This window comes from Crassostrea angulata, chromosome 4 (genome assembly GCF_025612915.1).
Source record: "Crassostrea angulata isolate pt1a10 chromosome 4, ASM2561291v2, whole genome shotgun sequence".
NCBI lineage: Eukaryota > Metazoa > Mollusca > Bivalvia > Ostreida > Ostreidae > Magallana > Magallana angulata.
In genome coordinates, this window is record NC_069114.1 from 41,861,957 (window position 1) to 41,879,667 (window position 17,711).

Below are 17,711 nucleotides of genomic sequence, written 5' to 3' on the forward strand. Positions count from 1 at the left end.
GTCATAGCTCAGTGGTTAAAGTATCAGGCTTGTGAACCGCAGGTCATGAGTTCGAATCCACCTGGGGCTTTTGTTTATGTTTACTGAATGAAATTTTTTAAAACATCATTTTTTATCTAAAATTGCACATTTTTTCGCCTAATTGACATAGATACTTCTAATCCATCATGCTTTCTATCATAATCAAGTAATTTTCTGCTGATTTGAGAAACTATTTCACGGTGTAGTGAGGCACCTTAAAATTGACGTGAGTAGATAAATTATAATATTAGATTAAATAAATGAAAACACTTTTTCAAAATATATGAATCCATTGTACATGTAAAATACATTTATATTGTATCATAACTTTATATATGTGAACAATTAAAAGAAAAAAGTCCATGTACGGTACCTGGTACTCATAGTGAATTGTCAAACAGCAAACCATGGTTAATAGTTATTATACATACCGGTAAACACATTATACATGTACATTTATGGCAGAAGATTAAAATACATTACATTACACGTATGCCCTATATTTAATGCTTCGACAAACAACTCCAGTTTTACAGGAATGTAGCCTTACAGCACCACACACATCAAAACCAAAACACCTGTCTAGTACTTGTTCCTAATTAAACACGAGAAATTAATATCCTCCTTAAATCGCGAGAATCACATCTCGCTGATCTTTTTCAAACTTGCTTTTATTTTTCTGACTGTTTTAACAATATAAATTTTAACTAAGATACAAATTCTGCAGCAATTTTATGTTCTTGCAATTTAATGCAAAACAGTGGAATTGTGGAATTCAGTACTCACATTTAAATGGGATCAAAAGTACCTGTACATATACTTCTGGTACAGGGCTTTAAACAAAAAATATCTTAAAAGACTCTTTTCAACAATAAGCACCTAGCTAGCACTTACAGGTATTAACAACAATTACTGGTATTGGCTCTGAGCTCAACAACTCTTCTTGTCAAGAGCTTAGTCTAATTTTCGGGCCCACATATGCATGTAATAATCAGTTATTGTATTGCTAATTCATATAAAGATCATTACAATAAACACACGATAGGACTATCACCCGCATCATATAAAAACACAAAATACAAACCCAAGTACACTTAAACAATCAAATGTAAACAAAGAAAACAAATACATCTTAAATTGCAGAACATGTGATTACACAGTAGATATATCATGTTACGTACATGTATATTGAATATATGGCAACATTAATTGAAATGGCTAAAACAGAGAAAGATTGGTAGAAATAGCACTGCAAAGCACTTCATAACAATGTATAAATATACTATGACAATACACTTGTGTAAGAGCACCTTCTTCAAAGAATATTGCAGTACTGCAAAATTATTGTTGCAGGAAAGGATTCTATAGCTTTGTTTGTATGTGAAATCGTAAGTCAAAGCTACAAAACCATGCATTTATCTGATAATCAAGACATGCATATGAAACTGCATGTGCATACTTTAATGCATATTTATACTGTTTGCCTGTACATATTTTGATTTTAAGACATGGTTTATGAATTATCAGATGCATTGCATGATAAAAAGCATTAATGAACTCCAAAATTGACATTTCACATGTTCATTTTCATCGACTATCACTGAAATAACTTTTTAGAAGATTTCAACAAAGGCAAAGAATCAAGTAGTCTCAGGTGATACATAGAAACATATTACGGTGCTTTTCACTAGCTATAGTGAAGTTTAAAACTACACTATTCAATTACATGGGGTTTTCCCTCTTAAGATTTTGATTAATCAGCAAGTATGAACTTGTTGCAGATTTTTAAAAAAATGTCTTTGTACTGTTTGAAGAATGCTCACATATAAAACAATCCAATTCTATTTCAACCAGGAAAAAAAACCTGAACAAAGATGGAAGCACGCTATAATTGCATTATAATCAAAATGAAAAATCCACTCTATAAAAACAAATAAAAGTGCATGAAACTATGAAAATAAAAGAGTTATAAACACATGTACCAATACAGGAAATAGAGGTACATGTATTCTTATCACACATGGTTGACTTGGGTAGGCAGATTCCTTGTGGGTATGGGCATTGACACTAGCCCGGTCCTCTCACTGACACAGCCAGACTGCACCGGTGCCTTACACATTGGACACATGTTCTTATGACGTAGCCATTCTAAAAGACATCTGTAATACAAGATGCGAATCTTGGTAAATAAAACATTAAAGATGGTGTGATGGAAAAATTTACATGTACATTTATATATCACTATGGCAATCTACATTTAATATGATTTTAGCTATATATCTATATCTAAAAAAAAAAAAAAAAACAATTAATTTATTGCATCTGCTTTTTCCAACATGGCAGAAGCAATACATGAATAAAGTAATTATTTTTATACAATAAAGTTGTCAAAGAATTCTACCCCCCTCCCCCCCAAAAAAAAAAAAACAAAAAAAAACAACAACTTTTATGCCTTCATTCTCATCAAATTTATAATGAATGTTTTTAAATATATTTTTCAAAAATATGAAAGAAGAAAAATGGTTCACGCATGTGTTTGGGTGGATGTATATAATTTGGAAAATGCATGATCCCAGCATGTCTAAACTTACTTCATGTGGAAGCAGTGTGTACAATGGCATATAGCTATGTATTCCTTCAGTTCAAAGTCTTCTAGACAGACAGGACAGGTCTGTAAGAGATCAAGCAAGTTAATGCTATTACATGTATTACCATTACAAAAAAATACATACTTCTCTAATTAATCTCAATCTGTAACATCCTGCAGTCCCAATATAATTAGCTGAAGGGTCTGATTAAGCTTAAAATTGTTCATGATTGAAGTATAATATCCCAGTTGTTCATAGTTCCTAAATTTTAGATGTCTTAGGTTACCTACTGGCTATTACATAACTGTATATATTAATAAACACTTCTACACCTGATGTACTGATTTATCTATACAACTAAACATCACGATATCATGTGATTATGTAATCAGTCTGGGCTTAAAACAAGAGGCCCATGGGCCATATCACTCACCTTGGAGACACCCTAAAGTAGCTCTTCATCAAATTAAAATCATCATATATTACCAGTATTTAAGGTATCCATTGTACATAGACATGTAGGTATATAAAAATTCAAGCTTGGTAACTCTGTGATTTCATGTTTTCAAAGTACAACATGGGTCAGGACATATTTTTTTGTCCTCATTTGAAGAGATAGCTCTTGACTAGAACTTGAAAAAGTCATTTAAATTAATGATTAACTGGAGACTTTCCCAAATCCTATAATGACTTTGCACCCTTCAAATGAATCTTATATTAAGTTATGTATCACAATTGAAACTTAAATAAACAGTTTATCCGGATGTTTCCATAGTAATTAAACAAATCACAGAGTTGTTACAGTAGTTCTTCACTAAACTTTGCACTCCTCATTGGGCATTGAGCTAGAGTTAATGGTTTGAACTTCAATCCTACATTATCTCATGATGCTTAAAATAAAAGCACCACAAATTGTTTTTAAAAGATTTTAATTTTTGAGAAAAAGATATTTAAAGACTTTCCCTTATTTTCCAGTGTTGAACTGTTAACCCCTCATTGAGACCTCTATTGAACTGGAGGCCATGAGCATGTTTGAATCTACAGGTTGCTAGCAAAATGAATTCAAAACATTAAGAATCTTAAACATGTCATTAATATTTCTCCTATAAGTGCCTTTTTAAAATTATCCTCCCCTCATGGAATCCTTGAATTAATCCAGGCCATGGGGTCATAGCTTGAACAAAGTGCATTTCTATACATGTATCACAAACCATACCTTTTTAAATCTTCAGAGGAAGATTTCCTAATTTTTTTTAAATGTTTGAAATTTGAATCTACACTAAAGGAATGATTTTCAATGGCTATCGAATTTATATGAATATAAAATGGGTTGAGGCAGTTTACACTTTATCAAGAGCGAAGCAGTCTATAATAAAGCGTAACTGTTCCAACCAATTTTTTATAATTATAAATTGGGTAGCTTATAATTGAATTCATACCTTTTAACTTTTATTTTTTGGTATTAATTGTAAATTAAAATGGTCATTTGACCTTTAAAATGACATTGAATTATACTGAATTCAAATGTAGAATTGAAGAGAAGAAATCCCCCCCCCCCCAAAAAAAAACCCACCTAATTTCCAGTTTTCCATAATCATACCACACATTTCATTTCCCCTTAACTGAACAAATCTCTTACCAAAGGATACTTTGTACTTTTTGTAATTTGATTGCAATTTTTCTAATGGTTCCAGAGGAGAGGATAAAATATTAAAAGTTGACAGCTCTGAACATGACAATAACAAGGATAACATACAACAGACTTTTTCAATCAGTTAAAGCTCAGGTGAGCTAATAAGAATTGATTTCTCATGAATAAATTTTGCATTTCTGAGAAAGTTATAATTTATATGTAATAAGCAAAAAAACTAAAACAATCAGTCAAACTCACCTCATTTGCTGCCTTTTTTCTACACACAAATTTCACCTGCACAAAATAATTTGTTTTACGTATTTTACTATAGTACATGTATCTGTGATAACAGTTAAGATAATAATTGGTTGTACAATATATCGTTCACTGTAAAAAATATCAAACTCTGCTTTGACAAATTGCCAAAAATATGAGACTTGCGTAATGTGTTATGTCATGCCACATTTATACAATTTATAAGACCGCATTCAGCTGACTCTCTAGTTCCAATGCACAGTTGATTGGCCAATCAAATGCACACAAGACCTTGGAGCTTGATTAACATTCACACAGAAGTTTTCCAACCTGTATTTGGCACGCAACATTGCAGTCACATATTGTAAAACTAATGCATACAGAATTGCATCTGCTTTAAAGTTTTTGCACTTTAGTACAATTACAGCTATCTCAAAAAGACTTTTTTGAGTTAAAAAAAACTTACAAATTTTAAAAATCATGTACCGTTATTGATTACTATTAATATCTTAAAATTTATCAAAATCAACTTCATTCATAATTGATGTTCATTAATGTTACTCCATTTTTGGGCCCACATAGCTGATAATTAAGAGCTTTTATATTTAACTTCAGATAATATTAAAGTTCTCACATTGTCAATTTTTATAAGTTTAAACTTCAATTATATTGTTATATTTTTCAAAAATCAACCATTACAATGAGACACATTATATCCTGTACTTTTTTCATAGAAGAATAAAATAGACTATGATATTTTTTCTTATGAATTTTGTAAATTTTGACATCCTTATCTCCATTAATATGAGACAGAACTTTTTTCCAATAATTTGAAACATTTGGATAGTTACCCTCCTGTATCCTCTCTCTCTCTTTGCTTTCCATTTCAATCTATAAAACAGAAAATTGATTTGTAAGGGGGAAAAAAATTAAATCCACCAGCTAGTTCAAACAAGAGGCCCAAGGACTTTAACAGTCGCCTGAGTTGTTACGAGTACAAATCCATAGAATGGCAGTTATATAATGATTAAGAATAAATAGGGGATAACATAATACAGTGAGTTTTCAGGGGAAAAATAGCTATGGATTTAGTAATCTGAAAGGTTTTTAAAATAAACAGATTCTGGGCATTGGAGGGGGAGAATTATGTCCATAATGTGCATATTTCACCTAAATACTTCACCAGAAAGAATTTTCAAGGGTCTCATTTAAAAGACACACAGTCACACAGATATTTCCTTCTCCTGTCAAGCATTTGGCAAAAAGAAAAATCATGTTATAACAACCATGGTATGTTGGGGCAAGGGTGCAACTTGGTTTCAGAAACAAAAACTAGGGTTTCTTTCACTTACCTCCACATGTAGCAACAGAAAATAAGACTAAGGATAAGAGACAGGGCCCCAATACCAAGCAATGGCAAGGAGATATTGGCTGGGAGGTTGTCCACCATCATGTGTCACAAGTCACATGGTCACTCTGTCAACAAACAGGTTAATCAACAATTAATCAATCCTTAAAATGGAAAAAAATCAAAAAGGCCTATGGGCCACTTTGTTCACCAGGGTAGCACATTCTCAAATTAATTTCATACTTCCTTTTTTTCACAATATTAAATGATTTATTAATACAACTCTTAATCTATATTGATATTCTATAAAAATTGAATTTACGGCATTTCTATGAAAAAAGGTTTTGAATGTTTTTCAATAGACCCTACTGAAAATAAATTTGGAACACTAGTATTGATCAGCTTGGTTAATGTACCATAAAACTGGAATCTGATTGGTATCAGGATGGTTGCATAATGTACTGGATGTGTCACTGTATGTAGCAATGAGCTGTTTATTTACATTTTCTGATTTTACCTATACCAGGTATTTTCCAATTGTAAAATTTTTACCTCTCTTGATCGAAGTCTAATTACTGGGACTGTTACAAGGGTCAAGCTTTTAAAAAATTAAATCTTCACTATATCACTATTTAGAAGCCTCCTTTCATATATTGGTACCTTCGGAGTCATCATTCTATAGAAATAGATTTTCAAGACACTCACCCTATTATCAGAAAGTTCCCGTTCAAAAGAGCATGCCCCTTCATAAGAACAAACCTGATTCCCCTTAACTTAAGCTACCTTGTGCCAAGATTGAAATTGGATCATTATTCCAGTCCAGAAGTTGAAAATGAGGGGTAAAAATACCATAGATAACAATGACTAAAGACCCTAGACAAGGACTCTGTGCCACACATCTCCCAGTCACAGTCACCCGAGATGACCTGCATTGCTTTATTCATTAAGGGTGCAACGATAAACCATGAGACGGTATATCACAGTAAAAATATGCTACGGTTCAATGTCACGATACTGTAGGCTATACCGCGGTTCGGTATTTCGATCCGGAAAAATTTTATCCGTCCGATTTGGTTTGAAAATTATATTTTTAAAATGGCTTCCGGTGTTGAAATACGTGCTTCGCATTATTTAATTTTGCCCCCTGCTACAGTGCATCCCATTAATCTTTGATATGGTAAAATTTTGGGTTAACGAATTTGGTTAACAAGGTTCCCATTTTCAGTGTTTCTCCATGTAAGCACTATTTTGCAGACGTTATCCTACAATCAAATGACATGCGTATTGCACCTCATATAAAACGGCATTATATATTGTTGCTTATATAATCTGGAATTATTTTATAGTGCTGTCACAACAGCCGGATTTTGTGCCTATAGGGTAGTTTATTTTGTGATCATTTTTTACTTTCTTTCAGTCTTTCAGCATTGTTGCACCACCCTGGTCTTAGTTAGTAACTGCGACAAAACGACACATTGTATTTAGCATCGAATCTTTTTGACTTCTCTATATCTATGTTTCAAGAATGTGACAAATGGCTAAAGGAGTACAAACCTATAAAAAATAACTTACTCAAGCTCTGAAAAGACATCGAAGGAAATAGTATTTAAACAACTTTGATTAATTTTACAACTAACACATTGGCAGATAATCAATTCTTGTCAAATACAAATTCTCCTCATATTACATCAAAAAATCACAATTTATCACCATAAACTATAAGGTGGCGAGAATTGGTTCTTGGCAAGAATTGGTCTCATGCCATAATTAAGTAATCAAGTGGACAGCTGATCTCATGGATCGACCTCTGTTGCATAAGAGTTTAAAGGGTGATGAAGATTCGGGGTACACCAAAGTATTTCCTGCTTGTAGCTTACACAAGATTCGACATTTTGATTGTAAATTGCTACTGTCGTTATAAATAGAACAATACCATTTCCCCCTGTCACAATCTGTAATTTGTTCTACGCATATTCCTTCTCTCAATAGTCAGCTGATTTCACAATTGTCATAAGACGAATTTGTTTGATTGCACGCATGCATTTACATTGTATGTGATCTAATTAAAGACCCAACAATATATTCTTACCAATTTGGATCTAAAAACACAAAGCTCCAACATCATATTCCATCCACGTCTGCCCCAGCTTCTTCTGAGTTCAGAAGTAACAAAAACTAGGTCAGGAAATCGTTGTCGTAAAAGCAGCGATCCTGTTGTAAATTCAGAAATTCTGAAGCACATTTATTCCTTCTTGATTAATACATAATATCTTTCTCTGTAAAAACACACTTATTATTAAAAATTAATGCTGGATACTTCACACACAAAAATCACAACGACATTGATGTTGACATAGACCAATGTTCGATAATTGACCTAATTCATTCACAAATAACGCGGGAAAAAGATACTGTATCCTGATATTGGCGAAAAAGTTTATGTTTAGTTTCAGACTAGCCATCGGATGTAGAAATATGAGTGGACAAGCTAAAATATCCTCATTTTTCACACAATCAACCAACAAGCGAGTGATCAGTAATGGAGATACTGTGGTAATCAGTTTATTTATTTCCAAAAACAAATGCAAAAAGTATACAATGCCTATATATGGGTTTGGTAACGGGTGGTTTCGCTCCGATCACTTGTTCGCGCTGAGAGGTTTCGCGCCGAGTGGTTTCGCCCCTTTTCAATATATTATATAAATATTATTAACGATCAAGGATTACCTGTATTTATCGATCTAAGCAAACCCCAAATAATTGCTAACGTTGTGTTTTATGGAAACTTATCGTGATTTCACTTAATCGAGCTGTCTTAATTAATGCCTTTTATATACATTTGTGTAGTGAAGGCATTTTTAGCCAATTTTCCTTGAGCCATTATACATGTATATCCGTGATTTCACTTAGTTATGTAAAATTTTAACATTACTTACATTGCTTTCTTAATGCTTTTATGAACATTTGTCATGTCATTGTCATGGGAGTGAAATCATTTTTTGCCAATTTTCCGTGATTTCACTTAATGTTAACATTTACGAGTGTATATACATAATTTAGATAATCATAGTTTTAACATACTGAGTAGGCACAAGAACAAACCAAATGTTATATTGTAGTACGCACCAAAAATATATTCAATGAACAAAGTCACAATTTCAATTCACAGCTATAGTCTGTCCCAAGTTATTGCTTCCATCACTTTTTGAATAGTATTTCAGAATACTGGTTCCAAAAAAAACGCGCTTCCGAATTCTTGAGATTGTATTGTTTATTAGTCAACAGCTGTACAGCTCATAGACATATACAATTGATATACACATGTTATAATACATATACTGGTCACTTGAAAAAGGCAAGTTTATACATGAAGTTTTCTGATTACAAAAGCATTCTTAATATATTTACCTAAATTGCACAAATCCTTTACATTTTGTGTTGACAATAATAGAATTAATTTAAAGATACTCATCATTTAGTTCCTCAAATTAGATCGCAATCAAAGCTATTTAATTAACGGTTTTATTGATGATGGATTAATTGCCGACTAATTAAACTGCTCAGGCGATGTTTGTGCATGTGTATAAAATTATTGTCTATTACTTTCTAAAACATTTAATTTACCACTTACGTATAGATAGAAATAATTTAAAAATACATATTTAAAAACAAAAGCAACAAGCAGTGTGTATTGTAGTGTTTATTAATACAATCCGGGCGAATCCACTCGGGGCGATCATGTATTCGGAGCGAAACCACTCAGCGCGAACAAGAGATCGGAGCGAAACCACCCGGATTCGCTACGCTCCCAAATAAACATGCTCAATGCGTGTAAAACAGAACTTATATGAAAAAAGAGAATGAATATACAGTCGTGTATTTTATTGTAGAGAGCAAACATAGTCGATCTTTGTTTATAATTGTATTTAAACCACAGATGAGGGATTTTAGAATACGTACATATCCTTCTAGCATGCATGATCACATAATCATATGAAATTGTGTCAAATCTTAGGATTTCATGATCGGGTGTAAAGAATCAAATGAAAAAAATTTCGTTCAAGAGACAAAGTTTATGATGATTGAAAAAAATTACAATTTTAATTTAGATTAATTAAATCTTAAGGGCTCCCAGCATAGTCAATGCATAAGGATTTCCTTGCTCCAGCATCACAAACTTTTGTGGGTTCTTTGTTGCACATTAAGAACCAATAGATCTCAATAAATTTATCGAAGACAAATGCAAGTTTCTTTGGATTCAAGTGTATTAAAAGAACAAGTTGTACATCAAATGCCAATCCGCTCTCGCTTCTAGTTCTCTCTCTCTCCTCTCACATTCTCTCTATCTCCCCTTATATATACTTTGCCCAGAGACCTAATGCTGTTAGGTCATTATACTAGAACAGCAGGCTCTGGTATCGAGGCTGCTACCCCATTAGGGCAGCAGGTTCCAGTATTTAGGCCTTCTACACCATAAGGGCAGCAGGCTCCAGTATCAGGGCCTGCTGCACTATATTAGGGCACAAAGATTAAGGCTCCTACCCAGATAGCATGACTATGTTGGGCCAACGTTGGTAATTGGTTGTACCGTTGGTCGATGGTTGGCGTTGGGCACACAATGTTGGGCCAACATTATAACACATCTTTCATAGTACATTGATTGCTTTGTTGGCATGACAACGTCGGGCCAACGTTGGGCCAACATAAGTCAAACATGTGATCTCTATTTGTTGGTAATGCACAGTTGGCCCAACGATGGGCCAACATCTTACCATGCCATGAATTTCGACTCAGTGTTTGTTGGTGTAACAATGTTGAGCCAACGTTGGGCCAACATAAATAAAACATATGATCTATATTTGTTGGTAATGCACAGTTGGCCCAACGTTGGGCCAACATAATAACATGCCATGAATTTCGACTAAGTGTTTGTTGGTGTAACAATGTTGAGCCAACGTTGGGCCAACAAAAGTAAAACATATGATCTATATTTGTTGGTAATGTGCAGTTTGCCCGACGTTGGGCCAACATCTTAACATGCCATGAATTCTAACTAAGTGTTTGTTGGCGTAACATTGTTGGGCCATGGGTGGGCCAACGTAGGTAAAACATGTGATCTCATTTAATTGTTGGTAATGCGAAGTTGGGCCAACTTTTAGTTATGTTTTAACACATGAAAATGTTAATTAAAAAGTTTGTATGTATAACTAGTTGAGTTTAATCTATTTCTCTTACTTTGGAATACATAACATCATCATGATACATTGTATGCATATAGATCTCAGTAATTTGGGTTGAAAAATAGTAAATATATGTTATTAATATAAAAGTTTTAAACTGTCAAACGTTGGCCCAACGTTGGTTCGTTGTTAGATTTTAAACCCGACAATGATTTTTTTATTTTTTGAGAAATTTAGCGGAGCATTGTAAATTGTATTGGGCTTAATTATTTAAAACTGTTGGGCCATATATGTTGGCCATTGTTGCTCTGTTGAGGGATGTTTATTGTTTATATAAATCTGATTAGCTGTATGTACACGTGTAGCTGGAGCGCCTATTGCATAACGAATCTTAAAGTGTCGAAATTAAGAGGCAGACGGAGCTCCTTTACTGCCCAAGTATCTAGGTCAGTGCTACTCACAGCATGGGACTGGCCAGTTTCCTTGGAGATCGGTCATCTGATATAACCAGGATGGTCAAAACTGCCACGTTTTATTTCTAATATATTGCAAACGTTGTGCGTGTACACCTATAGTAAATAGTGTTTTTTCTACTCTACGAATTATACATTAGAAGATTGGGGATATATATGCTACAAAAAGTAAGTACATGATAATTTATTATATTAACTTATGTAAGTAATAGTTTTCATTCAAGAAATCGAATGCTTGTGCAATGTTTCTTTATATTATATAATGTTTGAATTGTCAATGAGTTGAATTAAAAAAATATAGAAGCATTCATAATCATATTATACATTCCTTTACAGTATAATAGATAACGTTAATTCATATTGCACAATAAAAATTACAACTAAAATTTACATTTTCAGCCGCAGTAAGAAAAAAACAGACAGTGTGCCTCTGCAACAAATGCAGAGATAGGGAAGGACAGGTTCCGTTTTTCAAAGACCGTGAAGGTGAAGGGAAAAAAGGGAAGAAAGAAAAAAAGCAAGGAGGTAACCCAAGCCACTGAACATGCTGAAGCCAGTGACCCGGACAGTGATCAGACCCTACAGTTCGATTGTTACTAAGGAATTTACATAGACAAAGAAATATGCTAGCGATTCTTTTTAATTCTAAAAAGTGTTTAAATGTATTGTAAATTTTTACTAAGAAAAAATAAAATCTGTATACTATGTTTTCGTTGCATAGAATATTTGAACTCCTGCATCTTAATAGCCAAACAGGAATTAATTGAACAAGAGTGTTGAATTTAAATTGGGATTACATTGAATAAGTGCCGACATGCTACGTTTAGCCATTGAAAGTTTGATTGTTGTCACTACGTTAGCCCTCACCTGTTTACTAGGATGGACCAACGTTGACAGAGGACGTTGGGCCGATGTAATTTTCCTCGTAATCTTTACGTTGGGCCAACGTTGGTCCTCAGTTGTTCATTAAGTTGGACCAATGTTGGCAGGCTACGTTGGGCCAATGTAATTTTGCTCATCGGCCCTACGTTGGTACAACATGTTGGACCAACGTAGGCCCAACATGTTGGACGAGCGTAGGGCCGATGAGCAAAATTACATTGGCCTAACGTAGTCTGCCAACGTTGGTACAACGTAATGAAAAACTAAGGGCCAACGTTGGCCCAACGTAGTCATGCTATCTGGGTAATGATAGGGCTCAAATATAAAACAAATTTACCGGTACTAAAACAGTAGTTATGATTTATAAAACAGGAATTTATAAAACAAAAATGCTACAAATTGATTTAATGCCTAAAACTTTTGATTTGAACATTAACTTTTTCACAGTAACTGCATGTGGTACTGCTCACCTAGACCTACAGGGAGACTTATGAAACCAGTGGTAAAAAGTCAATTGAATTTTAGTCTCAACCAGGACTCAATCCCTATGTATGCACTAACTGACCAAGTTCAGAGCTAAGGAGACCTTATATTCTGACCGACCGACATTGACACACCTGTTAACCTATTGATATAGTTTTACTAAGTTTATGTATAAATTATTCAAACAATTGCCGATAGGTTATATTTAGCCAAAACATGAAAGAGCTCATAATGCATTTACCAAGAAAGGGTTTAATTATTCCCATGGCTGCATGGGTTCTAATTCTTGGATGGGAGTAGTCTTTTACACATATTATTCTGTAAAAAGTTGAATTAAATTATTTTATCATGTCATGATAGGATGATAATGAAATTAATTACTGAGTCAGAGACAATGTCAAAAGTTGTTAAAAGAACAGCTTTTGAAGTCTTCAATTTAATGATTTTTTTTTCCTCAGTCTAAAACACCAAGTCCCAAGAAACGTAAAATTGATGAGAAGGGTGAAGATACAACATCAGTAAAGGAGAACATAGAACTCAGTCCAAATGCCCAGACCCCTCCCTCACCACCCCCAACCCCCACGGCATTGTCACCAGAGCAGAAATCTAAAATAGAACAGAACAAGTTAGCAGCCAGGATAAAACTTGCATCCAAGACATCTAACGGTCTCTTGGTGGATGTTGGTTCATCATGGTTTAAAGCTCTAGAGCCCGAGTTCTCCAAGCAATACTTTACAGAGGTGAGTACCTGATGGATTACCTGTATATGATTTGTCATGTTGTGAGAGATAGAAAGTTTTCTACATACTGTAAACCAACTTTTATTTGCAATAACTTTATTACTGGAATTATTGGAGATAAACTCAACAACAGACTTTCGCTCGACAATCAGGCTTTAGAGACCCATTGCATTTTGTAGGTGTCCTACACATGTATGATATGATGTGCAAAGTGTATCATATTTGTACTTTTCAAATAAAGTAAATTTGATGTTTTAGCTATCAAAGTTTGTGATGTCGGAGAGGAGCAAAAATACAATCTACCCCCCTGCACTTGATGTCTTTAGCTGGACAAACTACTGCACCATTGACAAAGTGAGGCTCCATAACTTACCTAATGCTTGTTATTTAGTCACAATATATCCAACTTACGGATTGTTACAATAAATGAATCTAACTTTAACAAATGACATTGTGAAACATTCTCCTTTAACTTTGCATACAAATAAGCATCGTGTACTGTACCTGATACATGGATAGTTGCATTTAGAAAAAATGTTATTGTTTGTTAACAATTTGCATTGAGCAATGCAAGGCTTTCAAATTTCATTTTTTGCATGAAGACATATTTTTTATAATTCAGGTTAAAGTTGTAATTCTTGGACAAGACCCATATCATGGACCCAAACAAGCACATGGTAGAGTCCTTAGTTCTTAATTAAACTACTGTAACAGTAGTTTGACTTGTTAAACAAATCTAAAATGCCTGCACATAAATAAATGGCATGTACATGTACTCTCATGAATGAAGTCTGTGTAAAATGTTTAAATCTATCACTGTACCAATGCAATCATTTACTTATAATTTCAGGTTTATGTTTTAGTGTTCAAAAGGGAGTCCCCCCTCCACCAAGGTACTGTTAAATTATCTTGATTGTCTTCAATATGTTAAGGTGATTTGAAGCCCCAACCTCTTCACTATTTACTTGTAAGGAATTCTATGAGGGGGATTGATAAATATATTTTTCTTAGTACAATGAAGTACCACACCTTTTGATACTGATTTTTTATTTTACTCCGTCACTACATGTATATTATAAAGAATTTGGCACTAAATTTTTTGTCCACAAGATTACTTTGAGAAAAGATTCTACTTGTATAAAAAATAACTAGATGTATTGTAATTGTCCTCTCCAATCTCCTTTTATGTGCACCTTTCAAGTGCATGTATTCATGGGTCTTAAATCACTACAGTTTAAATATCTATATCAAAATTTTTAGTGCAAATTCTTTCTTTTTAAACCTATTTCAGCATTAATTGTTGTTTACGTTGACCATTTTATATTGTCCAGTTTACAGAATATGTACAAGGAACTGACCGAGGACATCCCTGGGTTCTCTCATCCTGGACATGGTACACTGATAGGCTGGGCAAATCAGGGTAAGTGACCCGCATATGGCAGAGCTGTGCCCCTTTAGCATGTTTAGATAATTAAGACAACAGTAGTCAAATTTACTGAATTGTGTAATATGCTGTACAACCATTTGCACAACCATGGTCACTGAAGGTTTAGACAAAGATTTTTTCTCTTTTTTTTTTTTAACCTTAAGGAGTTGGAATTTTTGGCTTGTTGGTTAATAAATCATTTAAGCTGTTAGATATTAAAATGATATAATCTATTTGTCTTATGTTTTTTCTTTTCATAAATTTAATTTGATTGACGACTAAATCATAATAGTGTCTACAATTGACAAATCTGAAGACCTGGAGTCTGCCATTCATGATTGTAGATAAAATAAGCCACAAAACAGACTCTGCATATTCATGTACAGCAAAGTGGATGTAACCTGTACCGTTTTAATGATGTGATCTGTGTCTGTATTGTACAGCACTATGACCTCTGCCTGTTGTAGGGGTATTACTACTGAACGCCTGTCTGACCGTGAGATCCGGGCAAGCCAACTCCCACAAGGACAAGGGCTGGGAGAAATTCACCGATGCTGTCATCTCATGGCTCAACAAAAATAAGAAGGGACTGGTATTCATGTTATGGGGGTCGTATGCCCAGAAGAAAGGTGCACACATTGACAAGGTAACAACTTGATTCAGAACACTGCCTGTTGGATAAGAATTGTTAGCTCCGATATAGGTAATGGTTTTTAAGATCATCCATTGCCCTTGAAATACATCAGCTGACCTTTGCTCTTGAGTATGGAACATAGTTACATAAAATGTCATTGGTCTTTAATGGTAGGTCTTTTGTATATACCATTATCTTTTGTATATACCATTATCCTTTGTATATACCATTATCCTCTGATTTAAGTAATTTTTGATTTAGTTTTATTTGTGAATATCTACATTTTCTAGTGTATTTGCCTGTGATAACACTTCGTATCGATTTTGTACTATAAAACCCATAACTTCAAATGCAGCCAAATTGAGGCGCCAGCGGGGTTTGCTTATATTGCTTTAAATATTTACATTTTGTAATCGTACGATGGCTTAAAATTATATTAATATAAGTAATAAGGAATCATTCTTTAAACATTTTGGCTTTATTGGATTTGATCACGCCACGACCAAAATTATCACCTCAGAATACTCAAAGACTGATTCCTTATTTACTGTAACTCAAATTGAATATAACTTTTGGAATTTTGAATTGCAGAAGAAGCACCATGTGTTAACAGGAGTTCATCCATCACCATTGTCTGCACATCGGGGATATTTTGGCTGTAAGCATTTCTCCAAGTGTAATGAACTCTTAAAAAAGGAGGGGAAGTCCATCATTGACTGGAAGCATCTCCCACCACAAGAGTAAATATAAAACATCCCAACCAATTAAATTAGTGTAAATATAAAACATCCCAACCAATTAAATTAGTGCTTGTGCTCATTTGATACCCTTGTGTTCATTGTTCATTTTTTTTTTTAAGGAATTGTCATTTTTGACAGGAATTACCCAAATTTATAAAAACTAACCAATGAAAAGCATGTTTGTGTTCATATCCCCATGTGTTCAAATTTTTTTACCTGTATAATGACTTGTCATTTTTGACAGCAGCAATTATCCAGATTTATAAAAACTGAATTAATGAAAAGAGTGCATGTGTTCAAATGATGCCCTTGTGTTCAATTTTATTTTTAGAATTGTCATTTTTGACAGCAATTATAATTATTCAGATTTATAAAAACAAACCAATGAAAAGAGTGTTTGTATTCATAAGCCCATGTGTTCGAAATGAATTGTCATTTTTGACAGCAGTTACAATTATAATTATCCAGATTTAAAAAAAAGAAAAAAAAAAACAATGAAAAAAGTGTTTGTATTCATTTGCCCATGTGTTCAAAATGAATTGTCATTTTTGACAGCAATTACATGTATAATTACCCAGATTTATAAAAACCAAAACCAATGAAAAGCATGTTTGTGTTCATATCCCCATGTGTTCAAATTTTTTTAACCTGCATATGACTTGTCATTTATAAAAACTGAATTAATGAAAAGAGTGAATGTGTTCAAATGATGCCCTTGTGTTCCAATTTTATTTTTAGAATTGTTATTTTTGACAGCAATTATAATTATCCAGATTTATAAAAAAAAAAAAAAATAAAAAAATAAACAATGAAAAGAGTGTTTGTATTCATAAGCCCATGTGTTCGAAATGAATTGTCATTTTTGACAGCAATTACATGTATAATTACCCAGATTTATAAAAACCGAAACCAATGAAAAGCATGTTTGTGTTCATATGCCCACATATTCAATTTTCTTAACCAGTATATGACTTGTCATTTTTAACAGCAGCAATTATCCAGATTTATGAAAACCGAAATAATGAAAAGAGTGCTTGTGTTCATGTGATGCGCATGTTTAAATATTTTTTTTTGAATTGGCATTTTTGACAGCAAAGCTTTTCTGATTTTAGAGTCCTTTGTAATGGTTTTTTTTATCGATATATGTGAAAATTGTTAATTTTTTATATATATTTTTTCTGTTACTGTGTCTAAATAATGACATGATAAAAATTTATTGTTCAGCATATTATAAATAAAGGCAAAAATAAGTTTTCAATTTTTGTTGAGTTGTGTTTTTAAGTGGGAATGATTTAAAAAAAATGTGTC

General features: G+C 33.3%; 2 protein-coding genes across 2 annotated transcripts; one reads left to right on the plus strand and one right to left on the minus strand.

Moving 5' to 3' along the window:
* Positions 1-242: 242 nt before the first annotated feature.
* LOC128181480 (RING finger protein 24-like) lies at positions 243-8,033 on the minus strand. The gene is made up of 6 exons (XM_052849894.1): positions 7,935-8,033; positions 5,850-5,973; positions 5,349-5,388; positions 4,501-4,536; positions 2,613-2,692; positions 243-2,180 (listed from the first exon to the last, which is right to left on the minus strand). Exons 2-6 carry the CDS (start codon positions 5,948-5,950, stop codon positions 2,036-2,038), a joined length of 402 nt encoding a protein of 133 aa, XP_052705854.1. The 5' UTR covers positions 5,951-5,973; positions 7,935-8,033; the 3' UTR covers positions 243-2,035.
* Positions 8,034-8,248: 215 nt separating this feature from the next.
* LOC128179798 (uracil-DNA glycosylase 2-like) lies at positions 8,249-17,661 on the plus strand. The gene is made up of 8 exons (XM_052847405.1): positions 8,249-8,398; positions 13,322-13,603; positions 13,862-13,957; positions 14,226-14,280; positions 14,454-14,496; positions 14,935-15,023; positions 15,497-15,675; positions 16,255-17,661. The coding sequence occupies exons 1-8, from the start codon at positions 8,285-8,287 to the stop codon at positions 16,405-16,407; spliced, it is 1,011 nt and encodes a 336-aa protein (XP_052703365.1). The 5' UTR covers positions 8,249-8,284; the 3' UTR covers positions 16,408-17,661.
* The last annotated feature ends 50 nt before the right edge of the window (positions 17,662-17,711 follow it).

What these genes read in the sequence shown, in the direction of transcription:
- LOC128179798 (XM_052847405.1), top strand. Translation starts at nt 8,285, where the DNA reads ATGTTTAGTTTCAGACTAGCCATCGGATGTAGAAATATGAGTGGACAA. An exon ending in GGAGTCCCCCCTCCACCAAG is followed by an intron (nt 14,497 to 14,934) that starts GTACTGTTAAAT and finishes TATATTGTCCAG; the next exon opens with TTTACAGAATATGTACAAGG. An exon ending in GATAGGCTGGGCAAATCAGG is followed by an intron (nt 15,024 to 15,496) that starts GTAAGTGACCCG and finishes TGCCTGTTGTAG; the next exon opens with GGGTATTACTACTGAACGCC.
- LOC128181480 (XM_052849894.1), bottom strand. Translation starts at nt 5,950, where the DNA reads ATGATGGTGGACAACCTCCCAGCCAATATCTCCTTGCCATTGCTTGGT. An exon ending in GAGAGAGAGGATACAGGAGG is followed by an intron (nt 4,537 to 5,348) that starts GTAACTATCCAA and finishes TATTTTGTGCAG; the next exon opens with GTGAAATTTGTGTGTAGAAA. An exon ending in ACACACTGCTTCCACATGAA is followed by an intron (nt 2,181 to 2,612) that starts GTAAGTTTAGAC and finishes CTTGTATTACAG; the next exon opens with ATGTCTTTTAGAATGGCTAC.